This window comes from Primulina eburnea, chromosome 14 (assembly GCF_022965805.1).
Source record: "Primulina eburnea isolate SZY01 chromosome 14, ASM2296580v1, whole genome shotgun sequence".
In the NCBI taxonomy this organism is placed as follows: Eukaryota; Viridiplantae; Streptophyta; class Magnoliopsida; order Lamiales; family Gesneriaceae; genus Primulina; species Primulina eburnea.
Genome location: NC_133114.1, coordinates 4,625,593 through 4,646,770, shown reverse-complemented (window position 1 = coordinate 4,646,770; position 21,178 = coordinate 4,625,593). Strand labels below are relative to the sequence as shown.

The 21,178-nt window shown below is 38.6% G+C and overlaps 1 protein-coding gene and 1 pseudogene across 1 annotated transcript; one reads left to right on the top strand and one right to left on the bottom strand.

Annotated features, from left to right (window-relative positions):
- Positions 1-75: 75 nt before the first annotated feature.
- On the top strand, positions 76-16,014 carry LOC140811919 (probable pinoresinol-lariciresinol reductase 3; annotated as a pseudogene).
- Positions 16,015-16,230: 216 nt separating this feature from the next.
- Positions 16,231-20,909, bottom strand: LOC140811917 (adoMet-dependent rRNA methyltransferase spb1-like). Its single transcript, XM_073170043.1, has 11 exons — positions 20,362-20,909; positions 19,810-19,857; positions 19,582-19,737; positions 19,433-19,479; positions 18,975-19,131; positions 18,811-18,872; positions 18,529-18,712; positions 18,043-18,132; positions 17,642-17,784; positions 17,431-17,557; positions 16,231-17,345 (listed from the first exon to the last, which is right to left on the bottom strand). The coding sequence occupies exons 1-11, from the start codon at positions 20,833-20,835 to the stop codon at positions 16,353-16,355; spliced, it is 2,481 nt and encodes an 826-aa protein (XP_073026144.1). The 5' UTR covers positions 20,836-20,909; the 3' UTR covers positions 16,231-16,352.
- Between the last annotated feature and the right edge of the window lie 269 nt (positions 20,910-21,178).

Genomic DNA, 21,178 nt, shown 5'->3' with positions numbered 1-21,178 from the left:
AAAAGACGCCTATAAATACTTCAAGCTCTCACGGCAAAAAATCAATGGCGAATACCGAATTACTGGTGATCGGAGATGACCGAAAACCTAGGATTCGAGCTCGTGAAAGCCAGTTTAAGCGCATCTTATCCAACATTCGGACTCGTTAGAGATTCTACATTTTCTGATCCAGACAAGTTCAAAAAATTCATTTCCTCTCCGATCCTCGTCTCCAAATGTTCAAGGCATGTCTCCTAAACTGTAAATTTTTGGTTTTTTCTCGAAATGTTTGCATCTGATCGTTTTTTATATATTGCTCATGATTTGATTGTTTTGCTCTGAGGGTTAATTGCAAGATGAAATTAGTTTAGTGGAAGATTTGAAGCAAGTGGATTTTGTAATTTGTGTCGTTTCTTCGAAGCAAATAGTAGATCAGAATCTTAAAACAACATTTCAGATATTTCAGAAAAACTTTTTTGTATATTATGCACACTTATTTCTTTCTTTTATGTATAAATAGGCAGAAGCTTAGTTTGTAATAGGAAGTGGGAAAACAAATAAACACTTAACAGAATTTTCACAGTCAATTCTCGACTCATGCAGTCGGTTCCTTTCTTTATTTTCAACATGGTATCAGAACTAGGAGATTGCATAGTGTTTCTTTCTGAGAATTGATTAGAGTATTACTGCTCATAGTTGATCTGTAAATTCATTTTGGAGTCGATTATTACATCATCTCCTATTCTGATGGCTTCTTCTGCAATCGATGTTTTCGATCCACTTTATGTGAATTCATCTAACAGTCTAGGGCTCAATTTGATCAATGAACAATTGGTTGGTACTGAAAACTATGGAATTTGGAGTCACGCAATCTAGATCGCGCTGCGAGCTAGAAATAAGCTTTCATTTGTTGACGAGAGCTGTAAGAAACCAGATCCTGGATCAGATCGGGTACTTCAGTGGGAGAGATGCAATGCGATTGTACTGTCCTGGATAATGAATGTTGTATCGAAGGAAATCTTTGGTGGTATTGTGTATTCTAATGATGCGGCGGTGGTATGGAATGATCTGAGGGAGCTGTTTGACAAGGTTAATGGCTCACGAATTTTGCACTCCACCGAGAAATAGGCTGTCATGTGCAAGGTAATAACTATATCTCAACATATTTTTCGAAGCTTAGACAACTATGGGATGAGTATGCTTCTCTTGTGACAATGCATATCTGCATATGCGAGTCTTAAAAGAAGTTCATTGAATTTGATCGACAACACAAACTTCTTCATTTCCTCGTGGGACTTAATGAGAGTTTTGTTCACATCTAAAGCCACATATTGATGATGGATCCAATTCCTACAGTAAGCAATGCCTTCGATATCATATCTCAAGAGTAATCACATCGAAGTTTATTGAATGTGCCCCCTCAACAACATGAATCCTATGCCTTCTTCTTCGCTCAGAATAAAAGGAAGAATGACGTTAGATGTGAGCACTGTAATTTACTTGGTCACAATAAGGAGAACTGCTTCGGACTAATTGGCTAACCTCCTGGACACAAATTCTATAAAGGACCATGGAACGGTGGGAGCCAGAGATACAACGAAGAAGGATACGACAAAGGAAAGTTGATATGGAAGGCTAACACATCTACTGTTAATACTGTTGAGATTGAGCAGCCGAGTGTGAATAAAGGTGCATGCTCCTTCTTTTCTCCTTATCAATACGCTGCCATTTTAAAACTTCTGGCCAAGGAAAAAGGGGATGGTGAGCAAGGTGCTGCCACTGCAAACATGGCAGGTACTGGAAAGTCTTCCTTTCTTGATATTGAATGGAGAATTGATTCTGGTGCTAATGATCATATGATTGGAATATCATGGAATACCACATGTCTTAATTCCTATGCAGATGCCGCAGGTTCGATACAATTGCCAAATGGTAGTTCCACAAAAATTAGTAGTCTAGGTACCATTCTTATCAATCAAACCAGTTCACTTTCGTATGCCCTCATTGTCCCTGAATTTCGTCACAACCTTCTATCCATATCTAAGTTCACTACAGACTATCAATGTTTTGTCACATTCTTTCCACGGTTTTGTGTGTTTCAGGGCCTCTCAAATGGGAAGATCATGGGAATTGGTAGAGAGAGACAAGGACTTTACTATCTCGACAATTCAAGTTTGAAGTCTTTAGATGCACAACCTGATCTCACATTACCTGTTTCTAGATTACCTTTGTATAGGTCATTACTTTCAGCTGTAAATGGTGCACAAACCAATAATGTATCACAAGAAACCTTATGGCATCAACGTCTAGGACATATATCTTTGACTCGAATGAGATTGTTACCTTTATTTCGAAACTATTTCGACTTATCTCATTGCGCTATTTGTCCATTATCTAAACAAACTCGCATGGTCTTTCCGAAAAAAAGGTCTTTTCATTCCTCCTTTGCCTTTCAAATAATTCATATGGATATATGGGGACCATTCCACACACCTACATACAATGGGAAATGCTACTTCCTCACCATTGTAGATGACAACACACGTACGACTTCGGTCTACCTCATGCATTCAAAAATAAATGTACTCCCTATGGTTAATTGCTTTCTAACACTCACTCAAACTCAGTTTTCTACTGCCATTAAAATGATTAGAACCGACAATGCAATGGAATTTTTTCAACGGGAATGCACTGATTTATTTCGTACATTAGGCATTGTGCATCAAAGTTCATGTCCCTATACCCCTCAACAAATGGTCTAGTGGAGCGTAAACATCGAAATATCCTCAAGAATACTGGGGTGATTGTATACTTACCTCAGTCTATCTTATAATCGAAGACCGACACCCCTCTTATCCAATAAAACACCTTTTGTAGATTTGTTTGGTATATCTCCTTCTTATTCTCATAGACGATTCTTGGGTTGTCTATGTTATGTATCCACCTTATCTAAGGGAGATAAGTTTGCTCCTCGTGCAAGTGCCTCTGTCTCTCTTGGCTACTGCAGTTCACAAAAAAAGTATAAAGTCCAAGATTTACTCACACATAAATTCTTTACCTCACGCGACGTTGTGTTTCATGAATCCATGTTTCTGTTTTCACACATTTCCCACAATGAGCCCATCTTTCCCAATCTACCCATCAAACTGTCCGCTGATCTCTTACCACCTTACCCACAACCACACGCTACTCCTCATCCATGCATTCCTCGATGTTCCACTCGCATCCCTCGGCAACCAATCTAGTTTCATGATTACGTGTGTTCTTATTCTTCCTTTCCACATCCATCTCTGCTTATATCACTTATGACAAATTGTCTACTTCATACAAGTCATTTCCTTCAAAACTTTCTAACAATAGAGAACCCACTTCATACCATGAGGCATTGACTGATCCTCGTTGGCTATCTGCTATGGAACTTGAGCTACGAGCCCTCTCTACTAACCATACATGGAAGATTATTGATTTGCCCCCGGGTAAAGTTCTCATTGGAAATAAATGGGTCTACAAAATTAAATTTAACCCTGATGGTAGTATGGATCGCTATAAGGCTAGAATTGTTGCCAAGGGTTATACTCAACTTTATGGAGTAGATTTTCACGACACATTCTCCCCCGTAGCTAGATCAATACTGTCCGCTGCCTTCTAAGTGTTGCAGCTATGTCATAGTGGCCTTTGTATCAAATGGATGTCACGAATGCTTTTCTTCAAGGGGTCCTTGATGAGGAGATTTATATGCTCCTTCCTCAGGGACTTCGAAGTCAATGGGAGAGTTGTCAGAGACTTCGACATCAAGGGGAGTTCAAAAGGACTAAGGTATGTAAGTTGATGAAGTCCTTATATGGCCTCAAACAAGCCTCAAGACAATGAAACATTAAATTTGCATCAATAATGAAATCTGTTGGTTTCTATCAGTCAAAACATGATCATTCAATGTTTGTCAAGAAAGGGCAAGAGGATATTACCATATTGTTGGTATATGTAGATGATATCGTGATCACAGACAACCATCAAGATTCAATTGAAGTATTAAAGAAACATTTACACAGTCATATCATGATCAAGGACTTGGGAACATTGAAATACTTTCTTGGTATAGAGGTTGCTCGATCAAAGAATGGAATATGTTTAAACCAAAGAAAGTATGCTTTGGAACTTATATCAGATGCAGGCCTGGCAGGTGCTAAGGCTTGTAATACGCTTATGGAACAAAATGCTAAGTTCGCTTCGAAGGAGTTTGATGACAGTGCAAAGAAAGATGATGATGATCCTTTGTTAGACAAGCAAGTGAGTATAGAAGGTTGGTAGGTAGACTTATATATCTCAATGTTACAAAACCTGATATATGCTATGTTGTGCAAACGTTAATTCAATTCATGAGTCCTCCAAAAGCATCATAGTTGGAAGTAGCCTTGAGAGTGCTGCGATATCTAAAGTCTTTGCTCGGAAAAGGAGTTTTTCTTACTGCCCAAAGCTCAGCACATCTAACAACATATTGTGATTCCGACTAGGGAACGTGTCCTATGACAAGAAAATCGATCACTGGCTATTGCACTAAAATTGGAAGCTCTCTGTTGTCATGGAAAACCAAGAAGCAAGCAACCATCTCGAGATCTTCAGCTGAAGCGGGATATAGGGCCATGGCGAATACGACATGTGAAGTGATCTGGATAGTAGGAATTATGAATGATATGGGAGTGGAATTAATGCTCCCTGTGGTTACCTACTACGACAACACTGCAGCATTGCATATCGCGGCCAATCCGATGTATCACGAGAGAACGAAATATATAGAGATTGATTGTCACTTAATACGAGAAAAGATATGTAATAAGCTGATCAAAACGTCTTATGTTTCAACGGGAGAGCAGCCAGCGGATTTGTTTACTAAAGCCTTGGGAAAAGCCAACATCTATATCTTATGTCCAAGCTTGGAATGTTGGATCTATTCCAAGCTTGAAGGGGAGTCTTAACACAACATTTCAGATATTTCAGAAAAACAGTTTTTGTATATTAAAGCAAGCTTATTTCTTTCTTTTGTATATAAATAGGCAGAAGCTTAGTTTGTAATAGGAAGTGGGAAAACAAATAAACACTTCTCAGAAAACGGGTGGAGATTTTACACCGCCAATTCTTGTCTCATTCAATCGGTTCCTTTCTTTATTTTCGACACAGAATCCTCTTATTTCCGCAATCAGACGCTCCGGATGCATCAATGTGTTATTTTTATTTATTTATTTTTGTTCCACTTTTTTCACAATAATTTTTATCGATTTGGTGTAGCTGTGACTGTGGGAATACATGAAAATGTAATTGAACAATATTAAATTTAGAACTTCAGAGATGACTAAAGATTATTTTTTCGAATATTAAGTAGGTAAATTTGTTATTGCTATGTTTCAACCTTTCTTCGATTTATTTCAGTTCAAGATTTTGTGGAGAAGACAATTTGATCGAATTGCTTTTCTTTTTAGTTTCATGTCCAAGGGACTGAGTGAATGCAACTAACTAATAAAAAAGGGTGTGATGGGTTGGTCAGTCTTGGTTTTCCGGAAAAATTATTACATGTCCTAATATGACTGGGGTGCACTCTGTTTTAATGGTAATTTAGGCTGGTGCAGAAATTTTTTCCATCTGAATTTGGAGCAAATCCGGACAAAATGCTGGTGTCTGACATGGATCCTGGATTTTACTCAAGGAAATCTGAAATTAGGCATCTTGTCGAAACAGAAGCCATTCCATACACCTATATTGCTGCAACTTTTACATCAGCTACTTGCTCCATTCCCTCATTCATCTTGGCTTGAAAATCTCATCAAGGGATAAAGTTAGTGTTTTTGGAGACGGAAATGTTAAAGGCTTCACTGTTAAAGCTCTTCTTCCCTAAATTTTCTGGAAATGAAATAGAAAATCAATGCATATTTGCTCTTTGATAAGTGCAATATTTGCACTTAATTTACATTAGAATCCATTCTGAATTATGCTTGTTTCGAACGGAATTATGCGTTTTTGGTTTGTTTCTGTTGTCATTTCAGGAATGGAGAAAATAGTGGACACGAAACCAAGTGGACTAGGAAAACAGAGTAGTGCGCAGCCGAGAGCACACCCACCGACAGAGGTGCGTGCGTGGCCGCGCCACTTCACGCGCTGCCACACGCACATACACGCAAGTCATCAACCCGAGAGGCGCGCGCGGCAGAGCCACTTCTCGCGCGACCGCGTGCGCAAGGGCATAGGCGAGGACCAGTAGCATGCGCGCCACCGCGCGCGCACAGCAGAACATGAAGTCCCGAGAGGTGCGCGCGGCAGCAGCCACTTCTCGCGCGACCGCGCCCACGTTGCAGCAAGCCACACAGACAGAATGGCACGCGCAGCCGCGCGAGATCATGCGTCCACCGCGCGTCGTGCGTCTAGAGTTGTATATATGCGCGACTTTTAGGTCAGAAAACGACGAGAGCCGCCTTTGTAGAAAGTCACGAGAACAGCCGTCCTTGGAGAAGAAAAGGCGTGAGAAATCAAAGCGTACACACGAGACGAAGATTCAGAGTGCGAAGAACAATCACAAATACGAAGAACGACGGATCTGGGGACGGAGACGACACTTCTGATTTGTTCTCTTTCCTTCGCTTTTACATTTTCATTGTCTAAAATGTTGAACATGTCTTGTTTTCGCTTGGATTTCGTGATGAACTAATTTCCCATTCTAGAGAATGATTAGCTTTGTGGACACGATGATTTGACGTGGTTATTTTATATGATTGAATTTAATTTCATATTTAATTGTGTTTCTTTGTGTTTATTTCACTGCAATTTACTGGCCATAAATTGTATGTTGTCTGATTTATTCTACAACTCGGGAGAGGGACTAGGATTATAGATCATTAGAGACAGATCGTTGAATAGTTTATATCGTTCGGAAGGCGTATAACTTTAGCGAGACTTAGGTAAGAACATTGTTTGCATTTATCAATTAAACGTAGATTTTTATTAGGAATAATTGAATCGAAGTTTGATTGATACACTTTATTCGTCACTTGGGAAAGGGGAATAAAACGAGTAAGTGTTCTTGGCTATTAAATAATAGGAATTCATGAATTTAAATCCAACCACGAAGAATTATCGAGAAAACTTAGTGAAATCGTTCCTATAGATATTTTCTATCATTGATATTTCTCCATTCGGTAATTCGATTTATTATTTATTCATAATTGAACTGTTTTAAGCAAACCAACCTTTTAATTGATCATTCTAAATAAAATTGAGACTATTTTAATTACAAAAACTGATATACATTTTTATACACACTACTCGTAGGGATCGACACTTGTGCTCAAAATTACATTTTACTATAACTTGACGTCGTGCGCTTGCGAGCAATCAAGAAAACACGCAACACTCTTGCATCACGTGGACTGGCTCAGGATCAGCTTATGTTCATCGGTTAGTCGACAGTGTATGTACATTTGGTTGTGACAGCTTTGCCTCTACTTAGTTGTGGGAAGCGACTTATTGGAAACTGGGGGTAAAATTTCCGTTTTTACCAAAAATCACCCAAAAAATAATTAGCTTTTCCTGTTTTCACATTGTGTTCATGAAGGACAGTGGATGATCCACGGACCTTGAACAAGGTGCTATAGATGAGACCACCTGGAAATACTCTTTCCATGAATGAGCTCATCGATATTTGGGAGGATAAAATTCGGACAAAACTTGATAGAATTTGATATTTGGGAGGATAAAATTCGGACAAAACTTGAGAGAATTTATGCTACAAAGGAAGAGCTTCTCAAGAAAATTCATGGTACATTGACTAGTTGGATCTCTTTCTTCTTCTGAACTTTGAATTTCAGATTTGATTTTGACATAGCAGTAATTAATGGGGTGAAGGGTTAGGGGTGTTCATCGGTCGGTTCGGTTCGGTTTTCGGTTTTTTATTTCGGTTTTTTCGGTTTTCGGTTTTACAAATATATAATCCGATATCCGAACCATTTTTCTTCGGTTCGGTTCGGTTATTTCGGTCGGTTATTTCGGTTTTGATACAATTATTTAAATTAATAATATAAATATATTATAAATTATAATATGTTATTTTTTTTAAATGATTTTTTAGTAAAATATTTAAATATAAAATACAAATGAATTACATAAACAACAATCAACTAATTATTATTCAAAATAATTCTTCATTCAGAAGGGTGAAGCCAGCTGAGGAGGGCTACCATGCTTTTAGAGAGGACAAAATATGGGGTTTTAAAAACTTTACGTACAAATTCTTAAACTTTATACAATCAACAATTGTCCTTTCACATCACCGCTAGATCTTCTACAAAATGTTGTGCAATAGATACACAAGAATGCCGCTGGCTTCACCACTTGTCAAAACCAACCTCAGTTTATGAGTTTATATCCTTCTTTTTTTTTTTTTTTTTTTTTGCAACGTGTAATTTATCTATGATTTTTTTTATACAATGGGGTGTAGGGAAGGTAGATAATTCTATCTACCTAAACCCATACAATTAGACTATTTGGATCTTGGGGCTTACCTTGATGCTAAGCCAATGTGTAAGGTCCGGTAATTTAATTCACGTAACCTGAATGCATGCAATCTAGGATTTTATTTTAAATTATGTGTTTAAATATTTTTATGCATCTTATGCATAATTCATGCATGATATGATTTAATTCATGAAATTTTCTTAATTTCATGCATTAAGTTTATAATTATCAATTATGGCCCATTAGTTATTTGCTAACTATTTAAATGATACTAATTATCCCTAAAACTCATTTAACCTAATCATAATCCACACCCCCCCCCCCCTCATCCGCCCACCCCTCCAATCAGCCACCCTCTTCTTGAGTGCAAAAGCTAAGGACTTCGGTGTCTTCTTTTCTTCAAACTCAAGCATCTCCCACGCCTCGGTTCCTTCGATCATTTGTGCATCATAAGCTCATCAGGCACGCATGTATCTTTTATTCTGCATCATACACGTTAGATATTTGCTGATTTGTGTGTTTGTTTGCATAGGATTCTCGATCCGAACGTTATCATGGAAGAACTGTTGGTCCCACGTGCGGAATTTGAGATAATAAAACCCGAAAATAAACTGGACACCAAGATTTACATGAAAAACCCCTAAAAGTTATTAGGGTAAAAACCTCGGACAAGATGAAAGAATTCCACTATAATATTTTGTGGTGTACAACTTACTCACTGTGTTTCCAAAGAGAACACAACACACTCTCTTAATACAGGAGAACAAACACCTCACAAATATTATAGAGCTAAGCACTCAAATGCTATAAGATGAAAGAAAACTCGAAGAAGGGATGATTTCAGAATGAAGGGGGGAGCTCTATTTATAGAGCCCCTTGTCCGTGTGAAAACGCGTTTTATACGCGTCTTTCGTCAAATATGCCAACCCCGTGTTTAAATTCTTTTCAAATGCTGAAAACGTGTTGTCCCTACTTTCTTTGACTATTCCTCTGCCGACAATTCTCCCACTTGGAGATTTGATTGATAATCAAACACATTTTCACACATCCTTTCAATCTTGTCATTCCCTGCTGCTTACGTTTCTGCTAGGCCACTTGAGGATCTACACCACTCAAAATTATCATTGTTCACTGGCTTTGTCAGAAAATTAGCTATATTATATTTTCTATGGATCTTCTGCATATCAACATTTCCTTCTTCTACTACTTCTCGCACAAAGTGAAATTGGACTCCAATATGTTTAGTCCTGGAATGAAAGGCTGGATTCCTTGCGATGTGCAAGGCACTCTGACTATCACAAAACAAGGGAACATTCTCTTGTTTGTGTCTGATATCCTCCAATAACCAATTAATCCATATTGCATCCTTGCAAACTTGAGTAGATTCCATATATTCTGCTTCCGTCGTAGATAACACCGCGACTGTTTGCAATTTTGAAACCCAGTTTACTGCTCCCCTGCTAGGGTAAACACATAACCAATAGTAGATCTCCTTTTATCAGGATCACCTGCATAATCTGAATCGACATAGCCCATGAGTGTAAAATTTGATCTTCCATGACATAATGCAGCATTCGAGATACCCTTAATGTATCTAAGGATACTCTTAACAGTGCTCCATTGCTCTCGTCCAGGATTCGCCATATACAGATCATAGAGAACATCAAACTTCCCACTACTGATGCATATGGTATTCGAGATATCTCCATCCTCTCTGCTTCACTGCTAGAACACATCTCGGAGGATAGCTTGAAGTTAACTGGAAGAGGGGTCGAAATTGGCTTACTATCTTGCATGTTGAAGCGTTACAAAATTTTCTTCAAATAATTTTTCTAAGAAAGTCAAATCTTTATGTTACTTCTGTCTCGGTGAACTTGCATCCCTAGAATCTTTTTGCTGGTCCCAAGTCCTTAATATCAAATTCCCTAGCCAATTGTGCCTTCAATCCTTGGACCTGATCTTTGTTGGGTCCTGCTACCAACATGTCATCCACATACAACAGTAAAATAATATAATCATCATCAGACCTCTTGAAATATGTACAAGGGTCTGCACTCTGTCAGTTGTATCCAAGGCGCATGATATAAGAATCAAATCTCTTGTAGCAACACATCGGCGCCTGTTTGAGACCATACAAAGATTTGTTCAACCTGCAAACCAAGTTCTCTTTGTATTTTTCCACAAAACCTTCTGGCTGGAGCATATAGATTTCTTCTTCAAGATCTCCATGAAGAAACGTTGTTTTTACATCTAGTTGTTCTAGATGTAGGTCAAACACCACACACAATGCCAACACTACTTGACTTTTGTAAGCCGAACCACAGAAGAAAATATTTCATTGAAGTCAATGCCTTTTTTCTGAGCATATCATTTTACCACCAACCTAGCATGATACTGCTCCACTTGGTTATTACCATCACGCTTGATCTTATAGACCTATCTATTTCCAATGGTTTTCTCCCTTGTGGTAGTGTAACAAGATCCCAAGTTTTATTCTTGTCTAATGCCTCCAACTCTTCTTGCATTGCTATCATCACAATGATACATCCGAGCTTTGAGTAGCCTCATGGAAACTCGATGGCTCACAATCCTCTGATAATAGACAATATGCAATATTGTTTTCAGTGAAATAATCTGAAAGCCAACATGGTGGTCTTCTATCTTGAGTTGACTGCCTCACATTGGAAACCTCAAACTCAACATGTTCTTGTTCTTCGTGCTCTGGTACTGCTTCACAAGAAACTTGACCTTCGTCCATCTTATTTTCCATCTGAAATATAGTAATTTCTGAATTTGGTGTGCCTTTTTCTCCCTTTAATTTATCTTCCTCGAAGATAACTTCTCTGCTAATGACAAGCTTGTGAACTGTAGAATCCCACAAGCGAAACCCCTATACTCCATTAGCATAACCTAATAAGATACATTTTCTGGATTTTGAATCTAACTTCGATCTTTCTTACTCATTGTACAGAAAGTACACAGGACTTACAAATATATGCAAATGAGAATAATCTGTCGGCTTCCCAGTCCACATCTTCATCGGAGTCTTCAGATCAATCACCGACTGAAGGAGAACAATTGATATATAACAAGCGGTTTTGACTGCTTCTGTCTAAAATGACTTGTATAGACCCGCAGTCCTCAACATAACTCTTGTTATGTCCAACAAGGTTCTGTTCATCCGCTCCGACACTCCATTCTGTTGAGGTATGTAAGCAGTATTGAATTGTCTTTTGATGCCCTCACGTTAACAATATGTATCAAATTCATCACTGGTATATTCTCCTCCATTGTCAGTTCTCAGACACAAGATTTGATGTTCTGAAGATCTGGAAAGCGTCAGAATTCTTCTTGATTGGATACACCCAACATCTTCAGAGAAATCATAAATGAACGGGACAAAGTATCTTGCTCCTCCTAGGGATACAAGCAGTGCTTGCCAAACATCCGAATGATCAGCTCCAATATACTTTTGCTTCTGGCAGTAGAAGTGACAAACTTTAATCTGTGTTTTTTACAGGTAACACAATGCTCACAAAAGGGTAGTGACACTTTTGTAAGTCCCGGCAGCAGCTTTCGTTCTAAGAGAATTTTCAACCATCGTTTTGACATATGCCCGAGCTTTCTATGCCATAACACTATTAATTCTTCTCCTGAATTAATTGATGCAACATCTAGGTCTGCCTCTTTGTGTGTTTATCCCAAAAGTACATACAGATTTGCAGCAACTTTTTCCGCCTTCATAACCACAAGCGCACCCTTCACAATTTTCATGATCCCGTTCTCGATACGAGTTTTGCACCCGATGTAATCCAATTGCCCCAAGGACAAAAGATTCTTCGTCAGTCCTTTCACATGTCGTACCTCCTGAATGGTGCGAATGGTGCTAACAAACATTTTAATATTGATAGTACCGACCCCAGTGATTTCCAAGACATGATCATTTCTCATGAATACAGATCCTCCTGAGATTGGTTCATAATGATCAAACAATTTTCTTCGAGACGTCATGTAGCACGTCGCTCCTGAATCCATAATCCATGTGTCAAAAATTTGTGTCTGCCTTCTGCAACAGTTGCTGCTTCGCTGAATAATATTTCACCACCGCATGAAGTACTGACCACATTTCCTTGAGAACTTTTCTCAATACTCGTACACTCTTTCTTGAAGTGCCCGTTTACCACCACATTTAATGCAGTAAATATTTTTCTTCTTACTTCTCGACTTTGATCTACCTCGTCTTTGACTCCCACTGGAGTCACGGTCCATAAATCTTCCTCTTATCATCGATAAAGCTTCTGCTTGCTTCCATGTTACCAACCTATATTCCTTATTATTGAGCCAGCTTTCTTCTCCGAGAACCGCAGTTAAGACATCGTCGAATTTTAGAGATCCCATAAGAATATTGTTGGTAATGTTGATGATAAGTTGATCATATGAATCTGGTAGACTTTGAAATAGAAGCTCTGCACGTTCATTTTCCCTATTTTATGTCTCATGGAAGTGAGTTGGGCAAATAGAGTATTTAGTGTGTTGATATGGTCGGTCATCGATGAGGATTCTGCCATCCGAAGAGTATAAAACCTTCTCTTTTGGAAAATCATGTTGTGCAGTGACTTGACCTCGTACATCTTTGTCAAAGTATCCCAGATAATTTTTGCTGTTTTTATCTCAGAGATACTTGACAATGCTTCGTCTGCTATAGCCAAGTGTAAATTGGCAACAACATTATTATTCATCTGATTCCACTTTCCATCATCCGTAATCTATAACCGCTAAGCAATTCTCCTTTCTTAAAACTGCTTGTATTTTTATTTTCCACAGCATAAAATTGCTTTCGTTGAACTTTGCTATCTCGTACCTGCCGGCAATTATGTCTACAACAATTTTAGTAGACTGGACAAAATAATCCTAAAAAATCTCAAAAAATCTTTTCTGATTTGGAAGATCAGTCTAGGCTGCAACCATAGAGCATACTCAGAATTTTAAGAAATTTTAAACCAATGCTCTGATATCAATTGTTGGTCACACGTGCGGAATTGGAGATAATAAAGAATAAACTGGACACCGAGATTTACGTGAAAAATCCCTAAAAATTATTGAGGTAAAAACCACGGGCAAGATAAAAAGAATTACATTATAATATTTTGTGTTGTACAACTCACCCACTGTGTTTCCAAAGACTCTCTTAATACAGGAGAATAAACATCTCACAAATATTATAGAACTAAGCACGCAAATGCTATAAGATGAGAGAAAACTCGAAGAAGGGATGATTTCAGAATGAATGGGGGAGCTCTATTTATAGAGCCCCTTGTCCGTGTGAAAGCACGTTTTATACGCGTCTTCCTTCAAATATGCCAACCCAGTGTTTATATTCTTTTAAATGCTGAAAAACGTGTTGTCCCTATTTTCTTTGACTATTCCTCTGCCGACAGGAACTTCGGTTTTGGTTCCAAATCGTACATCATTTTTCTTCCTACTCTCGGCTTTTTTGTTTTGCTGATAAGTTGTTGCAGGCTACTGTCATTAGGGGTTTGGTTTACGTGAGTAATTAAGGGGAAATAGTGGGAGGCAAATCGTGTCATTGGAGAAGAGAGCCGAGTGATTTCCTTGCGGGGTTCTTCGTAGATGAGTGGATCGAAGGTGAGGCCTGGACCAGCGGTGCAAGGTCCGATCCCAGTCATGGACCAGACCCTGGAGGTTCCGAGCCATGGCCTGGAAAGGCTCTACCAGTGTTGGAACAAACATCAACTTCGATCGAGTGTGAGGAAGGGGTTGGGTGCGTGCCATGGGTTTGGGGTTCTAACGAGCGTGCTCATGGTATAAGCTGCATGGGGCTGGTGGCTTGGTTCTAATAGGTTCCTTAGGGTCTGGTCTAGGTCCATGTTAGGCTGGTTCAGGGATGGTGCAGTCGGGGTAGGCTAGGGACGTGAGTTTTTGGGAAGATTAGGAAATAGAGTGCAAACGAGAAGGGGCGAAGTACTTTGTTAGGTTCTGGAATTTTCAGCCGTGTGTTAAGGGGCCTTATAACATTGTTTTAGGAGCATTATAGTGTTTTTAAAGTTTGATAAAAAGTTGGTAAAATTTTGGTTAAGTTTCGGTTTGATTCGGGTTAAAACCGAGACCCCAGTCCAAGTTTTAAAACGAATCGATTAAGTTGTGAATTTGGCTCGAGTTTACGTCTAGGAATGTTTTTAAAAATGTTTTGGTACATTTAAGGAGTTTGATAACATTCGGGTCAATTTTAAAGGTCCAGGGGGTGAAACGATAATTTTTAGGTTTCCAGAGGCAAAATGGTCGTTTTGCACCCAGGGTGAGGTTTTGGTCAAGACAAAGCCCTGAGCACAAATTTATGATATTTTAAATGTTTATGCATCATGTTTACGATTTTTACTCTATTATGATAATCATGGTACATGCTTGGTTTAAAAGAAAAATTACGTATATGCATGCTTTTATTTAAGTGATGAACATGATGACAGGTTTTGAAGGAAGTGATTTAGTTGTGACTAACACGATGACACGATGACGTGTAAGGCCGAGACTCAGTGGGTGGGTAATGTTGTCGTTGATGATCCTCGCCGCCGGGTACCGCAATTACACGTAGATGGATCCAGCGACTGACATGATGATACGAAAGTCACAGCTAATGAACAAAATTCAAATTAAGAAATTTAACACGTATATGCTGATACGATTATACATGCTATGATTTTACCATGTTTTGACAGAACACGATTATGTATACGATTTTACTGCAGACATGAAATGTATGTTCATTATGCTATTTTTCACTGCTGTGTGCTACGTATATGTACTTGTTATTCCTGGTACATGTGTGTTGAGTCTTTAGACTCACTATGCGTGTGTGATGCAGGTTGAGCTAGATTTTGAGGAGACTGGAGGTGCTGGACTCTGAGTCAGCAGACCTGGTGGGCGACACAATCCGAAGACCTATGATTTTTCCGAACTTATACGATTTTACGTTTTGGAGAGGATATGATGATTTTATACACTGTTCTATGTTACTGTTGGATGTTAGGGTTTTACTCACTTCTTTACTTCGTTATATTTTCATTGGTAATTGTTTATGATAATTTTTAAAAGATGCTTTTACGTAGATTGCACGCATGCGATTCATTTAAATGTTTATTTTAAAAAATAGAGCTTTTATAAATATATATATAACGAGTAGATGTTACACAAGGAATCCTTGGCTACTTATCTATGATTTTCATCCAAAATGTAAGTCCATCTTACGCGTTTCAGAAACTCCATATCCGGACAACTTGGAGATGGTTTTCATATAACTCCGTTTGTCCAGGGAGATCACACGTACTTTGACAAACTCATCTGGAGACGTGGAAGGGTCACAGTTGTATCCAAATATCAAGTACACAGCCATAAGCGAGTACCTGAAAACCGTAGTGTAATGTTAAGTTTTATAAACATCTTAGGACTTTTTTGTAGTTTCTCGGCCTTGTTTTTCTTTGCATAATCAGTTTGAACATTGAAGCACAAATTGATCCACAGAATGGGTTAATATCAACTAATTTAAATTATAAGAAAGTGAACAAAACCACCATTGCATAGTTCTTCAATTCAACACATGAAGAACTAACCATAAAAATCCAAGAAACTCAAGGGCGTCCGTGATTCCGTACAGTTCATCTACCATTTGATTGTTGCTGCATTTATGCTTCATTAATTAAGTCTTACCATACATGTTATTATCAGACGAACGTAAAATATTTAAAAAACTTGCACAAAAATACGTAGGATTAATACGTCCAGTATTGCATAAAATGACTTTACCATAGAATAAACCCTCAAAAATTGATGTTTCCAGTTCGAAGTCAATTTCGGCCCCTCTACTACCCCCTTCCTTTATTTCCTCCCTTTCCTTTACTTCCTGAGTTTTTTACAGATCCTTTACCCTTTTGGTTTCCCTTCTTCCCTTTCCCTTTTTTGTTCATTCCCTGTTTTCTAGCATCCTTTTTCATCCTTGGATCAACAAGTACTTTCCCTTTACCAGGCCTCACTTGGACCCCTTTCTTAGCCACAACATACTCCTTTTCAGGTTTCTTGGGTGCCGCTTTCTTGTAAAGCTGTTCGATCATCTTCCTCTTTGAACGATCTGAGATTTCTGTCTGGTCTGATATAGAATTCGCCTTTTTCCTAACCTTCTCTAGCTGTCTAAAGGTTGCCCGTTTCTTTCGGGCTTTGGCTTCTGCCACCTTCTTAGCAGGACGTGCATCGATTTCTTTAAACTGCGCCCTCATCGCATCTACTTCCTCTTTTGTCACTGGCTTAATTGGTTGGCGATGCCTTTTTTCTTCGTCCAGGAACCACTTCGGTAGCCCCTCATCGTGAAACATATATTTGTTATATGCATCATCAAGCATGTCTTCTCTCTGTTTTTTCGGCAGCATTTTTTTCGCGCATGCCAATATTTCTGCTTTTGTATCAATGCTATCATCATCTGAGTCATCCTCAGATGATGAATCACTTGAATCCGTTCCTGGAGCAGGAACTATTTCAAAACCATCTTCTACCTTGGATGATTGGGTCATCTGGGATCGGCTCTTCTTATGACCAATGGGTTCTTCAAATGAGTCTTCAGTTTTCTTCGCAGAAACCCTATGATGTTCGATTGGCTTATCTATCGGAGTTTCATCCTCGGAATCATCCTTCTCCAGTTCTTCATGTCCATCTGCATCCATAAAGACATCTTGACTGAACCATTGTGATGCAATTTCTTCTTGAGTAGGCGCATATTCATTCAGTGGCAACAATAGTGGATTTGCTTCACGTTCATTCTTTTCATTGTCCGAATCTTGATCAGAGTGAACCATGCTATCATCGCCCTGTGATAAATTGTACATCAATTATTTGTGGCCAAGAAAATCTGCTTAGATTTTTGTGCTAGAGTTTTCCTAATAATGACAATACCTTCAAAAATTGGTCATCATTTGAGTAAGCCTGCTTTAACCTTTTCCTCTGTTTTGTACTTCCTTCTTTTTTAGCCATAAACCTTTCGTATGCTTCATCAAGCAATTCATCCACGTGCTGATCGTACCTGAATGTAAGATGGATCCATTCAATTATTGAAGTACAAAGGTCTCTCTCAAATCGCTCAAGTTGACAAACATAAAAAGCTCACCGTTTACGATCTTCTTCAGAGTCCACATCACTGGATGTGTGCCCTTCAGCTTCATCATGGCTTTCTTCGCTTTCAGAATTCCTGACTTCATCAATATCATCTTCATATTCATTATTTTCAACAGCCACGAGATCTTTCTTTCCCTGAAAAAAAATTAAATAAAATATTTGTCTATTCAATCATACATCCAATCTATACATGATTTTCTTTCCATTTCATTGTCCCTTTGGGTGAGGCAAAGGAGTTGCATTCACTGCTTGAATCGTCACTAAGACATGCATTAGTTTAAAGGACGAGGAAGTAAAAACAGAAGATCAAACTACAGAGCTGAAACAAAAGACGAGGCAAATGCTGAAACAGGGAAATCAAACGGTAGTAAAATACCAAATTGAACAACATACCTTGACAGAAGTCAGAGAAAACAACTCCTGATCAATGTAACCATCTTCCATCGCATCTGTCTGATTGCCCAACGCTTTACGAGCTTTGTCCTTGAAAAATTTGGATAAAAAACAGCCAAATCAAAGGCACATTTGAGCAATATGCAAAGATCTAGTGCAAATGCAACACATAAAAATGATTATAAGATGATGCAATGGATACACAGTAGAGAACTTCGGTATAGTTTATGGTAATTTGATATTATATGAACAAAAATCAAAAGATTTGAGTGGAAATACAAAAGTTGGCACAAGAAGCTGTGTGAAAAAAGTGACTACAGCTCAAAAAAGTAATGGCGCAAAAGATTTTAACAATTCACAATCTGCGTATCTTGATACGTCGGGGAAACCTTCCCAATAATGACACACATCATTCATCATAAATCTCATTTAACATAAAAAAGAGAATAGAAGAAGCAATTTTTTTTTTATACAACTAGATATTACCTTGGATCGTCTTTTATTTAGCAGTTTCTTTGCTCGTTTCTTCTTACGATCCATGGCATTTGTTAGCTCTTCCATTTCATTGAGAACTTTCTCATCTTCGTCTTCCTTTTTCTCCTGTTCAGGAGGAGTGGTAGACGTGCTCTTTTCTGAAGGAGACAATGCCTTCCTGATATGCATACGCCACCTGAAAGACAAAAGAAAACAATTGATGGAATTGAACAACTATCAAAGGAAACAATTGTTGCTCAATTTCTGATATGATATCTATTCGGTAAATCTCACTTTAAAAGATGCTTAAAATCTTGCTTTCCCAGAACACGAAGATCATCACATAGAGCTTTAACCTGTCGCATAATTTAAAGAACAGCCGGAAAATTATTGAATAAAATATCAGGTGATTGTTGTCGTGAAAATTAAATCATTTCACTAATAATTAGGAGATATACCTCCTCCGTAGTCAAAGTATGTTCCTTCACTGGTGAACATGCAGGATCGTCAAATGTTATAGAAGTGACTGAACCAAGAATCTCAAGAGGAGAGACAGACCATATAAACTCCGATGCTGAGCACAGCTTTCTCAAAGTTGTATCTCCATCCTCATACCTACAAACAAAAAGTATAAACAATAGGAACAAAAGGAATGGAAACAAGTTGCAATAATTGGTTCAAGCGTGTCAAGAAGTGGTCCTAAATAATCAAGAATAAAAGCGTAAAGAACAGAGTTGATGCATACAAATATGACAAAAACCAGGTAACATAATTAGTACCAGATTGAGATTATTGTATTCTATTTTGAGAAAAAAACAAAAATGCTATAATAAAGTAGTATGTTTAACACAATCATATGGCATTCACTTATTTTTCTTTAATAGGTAGATCCAAAAGCTCGTTAAGAAAAAAGTACCCGTCACGATGACGCTTTTGCTTTGTTCCTCTTAATACATCCACAACCTGTTGATTCCAATACCACATACATGAGTATCTGGCACAAAAATTAACCGCATATTCAAAAAATATGAACATGTAAAGAAGTTCTGAGAGATGTCAAATTACCTTTGGAGGTTCTTTTCCTCCTTGGAATAGATGCTTTACATCCAAAAGACGAGGGTCAATCTTTGCAGGTGCTTTATACTTTAATCCAATAATATAAATTTCAGCCGACGTTGATCGACTAGCTTGTGGTTTGTCTACTTCAACCTTTTCAAATAGCTGCACAGAGACTCCAAGCTCAGAAAATGCAAAGTTTCAAAATATAAATAGTTCCGATAAAATAATGGTTACCTGTCTAAGACAATACAGAACAGCGGTGTAGTCTTGGGACCTGAAAACCTACATGTAAACAGCACAGAATGAAGCTAATATTCAGTTTTTTCATTCTTTCAAATCAGGTCTACCTTCGCAGATAGCCCGAAAGAGGTAGAGAGGGTACAACATAATTATCGATGGTAAAATTACAACATAAGCAACAAAAGGTTAAGGAAATTGGTCAATGAAAAATAGCAATTGTTAAATAGACACCAAACAAACATTCTTAATTACAGAACCAAAATAAGTACATAAAAAACTGCTAAATCTCCATCCTTTATTGTCCTTTAGCACCACAATGGCTTCCCAATGCACAATCTCAACATGAGGCCAAATTTTCTGGCAGGCTGGCAGCGGTCACGCCCTCTGAATTAAAATTAACTAAGATAATCTATTTCAACTTAATATTTTATCCATCGATTCTAAAGCCTCACTTTGTGCAGACAACTCAGGTATAAATTCATGGAAAAGGATCGAAAATCCTTGGCATGAACATGGGTGCAGTCTAGTACAAAGTATAATCCACACCTTAGTAACAAATGTTCCTTTAGGAGCCAATAACTCCGTAGCAAGCTTCACCGAATCAATAACCAACGCATTCTGATTAGTGGCCTCCTTTGCCCACGCGCCACCAACATTCGGCGATCCATCGTGTAAAATCAAATCAAACGCCCGGCATCCATTCTCAGCCATAACCCGCTTAACGGCAGCTCGGCACTTCGACTCGGTTATATCCTCCTGCAATGAAACAGCGCCACGTATAGGTCGGATAGGATCCAGGTCGACGCCGATAACAAGACTCCCAACTGGAACTCGCTCTACACACACTTGCATCCATCCTCCCGGAGCGGCGCAGAGGTCGAGCACCGAGTGAGCCGAGCGGAGGAATCCGAATTTGGATTCGAGCTGGACCAGCTTCCATGCGGCACGTGATCTGTAGCCGTGCTCTTTGGCTAAGTGGTAGTACTTGTCTAGCCTGTGTTTTCCCTTCACTTTCCCCATGGTTGGAGTTTCCTGTTATGGTTTCAGATTAGGGTTTTCGAAGGGGTTTCTTCCATAGATGGATCGAGAGGGTTTGGGTCGTTATTTCGGGTTTGATATTTCAAAGCTTCGGGTAATTTGACTTGACCCGGTTTGAATCCTGCCACTACATTTCTTAAGCGTCATCTCGCGCTAGTATAAAGGGATAATTCGATCCTACCCATGCAGACAGCCTGCAGGGGTACATCCATCTAATTTTTTTTTTTTTAAAATTTTTTTCTCCCGTGAAGTGGAATCTCAACCACTCATATGGGGTGTGGGCACTGCCCCCACACCCAGGATCGAACCTACCAATAGAAAGGGT